Source organism: Limulus polyphemus, unplaced genomic scaffold (genome assembly GCF_000517525.1).
Source record: "Limulus polyphemus unplaced genomic scaffold, Limulus_polyphemus-2.1.2 Scaffold245, whole genome shotgun sequence".
Lineage (NCBI taxonomy): Eukaryota > Metazoa > Arthropoda > Merostomata > Xiphosura > Limulidae > Limulus > Limulus polyphemus.
In genome coordinates this window covers 805,821-808,465 of record NW_013665855.1, presented here as the reverse complement: position 1 = coordinate 808,465, position 2,645 = coordinate 805,821, and the positions used below count along the sequence as shown (strand labels likewise).

At 28.9% G+C, this 2,645-nt stretch overlaps 1 protein-coding gene across 1 annotated transcript in view; it reads right to left on the bottom strand.

Moving 5' to 3' along the window:
• Positions 1-1,392: 1,392 nt before the first annotated feature.
• Positions 1,393-2,645, bottom strand: part of LOC111085124 (amiloride-sensitive sodium channel subunit alpha-like) — a gene marked incomplete at its 3' end in the record, with an annotated part of 29,347 nt that continues 28,094 nt past the window's right edge. The window contains exon 10 of the mRNA XM_022382386.1: positions 1,393-1,459. Coding sequence (XP_022238094.1) covers positions 1,393-1,459 — 67 coding nt within the window. The remainder of the gene's footprint in view (positions 1,460-2,645) is intronic.

Here is a 2,645-nt window from a genome sequence, read left to right as displayed (position 1 = left end):
GTGGCACGTTTGACGCAACACAAGATTATAGAGTTGGGTTGGGAAGTTCTCTCCCATCCACCATATTCTCAAGATATGGCACCATCAGATTACCATCTTTTTTCGCTCGCTGCAATACCATCTTAATGGGAAGATGTATGCAAATGTAGAAGGTATTAAAGAGGACATCGACATGTTTTTTGCTTCAAAGCCAAGTGATTTATTTAATCAAGGCATTAATAATCTGATTGTAAGTTGGAAAAGCATCATTGATAAAAATGGAGGCTATTTCATTTAATAAATATTCTGTTTCGATATATAAGTTGTTCGGATTTTTTCATCTAAAAAAAGCGACATTAATTTCTTGACGACCTAATACCTTTTTATTCAGCTGGATATTAACCTTAATGTTTAAATCGTTTTACGTAGAAGCAATTGATCTAGGAATGTTTCGAGTCACATTTAATATAAATTTCACTACCTATAACATGAGAGCATATCATGAGTTCACATTAAGTAACAGAATCCCAACAAGAGCCAATATAATGTATTTTACAAAGAGTAGATAAAAGTAGATAAAACCAATATTTTACTAACAGTGGATAAACCCGTTACTTTACTTAGAACAGATAAACCAGTATTTTACTGACGGAGTAAAATACTGGTTTATATACCTATCAGCAAAATATTGGTTTATATGCTGTCAGTAAAATACTGGTTTATATACTGTTAGTAAAATACTGGTTTATATGCTGTCAGTAAAATACTGGTTTATATACTGTTAGTAAAATACTGGTTTATATACCGTCAGTAAAATACTGGTTTATCTGTTCTAAGTAAAGTAACGGGTTTATCCACTGTTAGTAAAATATTGGTTTTATATACTGTTATATAAACCAATATTTTACTGACAGTATATAAACCAATATTTTACTGACAGTATATAAACCAATATTTTACTGACAGTATATAAACCAATATTTTACTGACAGTATATAAACCAATATTTTACTGACAGCATATAAACCAATATTTTGCTGACAGAATATAAACCAGTATTTTACTGACAGTATATAAACCAGTATTTTACTGACAGTATATAAACCAGTATTTTACTGACAATATATAAACCAATATTTTACTTACTTAGATAAATCCATTACTTTACTTAGATTAGATAAACACATCTACAAAAGTGTAGATAACTTCATTTACCAGACTGGAAAACTACCATTTCTTAATATTCGAAATTTATCTCGTTTCGAAAAGAAAAACAACTTTCTGAAATCTACTGTTAAATTAAATTCATACATTGTAAGTAATATTAAAAATGTCATTTAATATGACTTTTTTTTTAAAGTCACTAATAAGGAAGCTTTAATGTACTAATTCTAGCCTAAATCAAGTACTTACAATTTTAATAAATTCTGCTCGAGACGGCCATTCAGCCATTGATAGGGAGGTGTCGATAATGTCTTTGCTATACAAAAAGAATAATATAAATGATATTAAAACATTCATTGATGTTTGACACTGTAATATGATTTTTAAGATTCAGTAAAATAACACATAATACTTGGTTTTACTTTTTGATAAATTTGGTTTAACAATTTGATTAAAAGTAATTTCTGCTTTTTAAATTGTTTAATTTCATTAGTGCATATAAACATATCAATACTAATAAATGACTTTATTGCACCAAATTTGTCATATATCTTTGACTGAACACTCGAAGTTTGGCTTTATAGTTTTTTCAAAAGCGGTTTGTATTTTAATGGAACGCTCCTGAAGAAACTGTAAAGCGAAACGTTGAATGTCCAATTATAGAAATGTAAAAAATTTGGTGTTTTAGAGTTGTTTATTAATAGTATTTTTTAATTGTTTGTTGTGGAAAAACAACAAGGAAGTAGTCAAGGTGGTGTAAATCACGTGGCTATCATTTACGTTATGAAATAGATTTGTAAGGAACACCACCAACAACAAATCTATAGAGATGTATGATCTACTCTAGCATTTTTAGAGTTACTTTCATACTTTCACTTACACCGTTTTTCAGTAATTTCTACAGTTAATATGTCTATGCTTTTTATCAATAAATAATCTAACCAAACATGTAACGATCTTACTGTTAATAAACTGAAAAAAGTATAAAAAAGACCCAAAAGCTCAAATGTTTTTGTAAATAAGACTCTTCTTCATCAGGAGACCCAGACGAACAAGAAACCATTGTCACTTTTATAAAACGCTTGAGCTTAAAATGGAGTGGAGATTTTCTTTGAACTAATAATGAGGTAATGTCTTTCTCTGAATAACAAAGGCTCTCTTTAAAATAATAGTGACGTAAAGATTTACTCTGAAAACAAAATGAGGAAAAGGTTTTATCGGAACTGCAAATGAAGTAAATGTTATCCCTGAACTACTAATGAAGTAAGAGTTATCTATGAACTAATAATGAGGTAATGTCTTTCTCTGAATAACAAAGGCTCTCTTTAAAATAATAGTGACGTAAAGATTTACTCTGAAAACAAAATGAGGAAAAGGTTTTATCGGAACTGCTAATGAAGTAAATGTTATCCCAGAACTACTAATGAAGTAAGAGTTATCTATGAACTAATGATGAGGTAATGTCTTTCTCTGAATAACAAAGGCTCTCTTTAAAATAATAG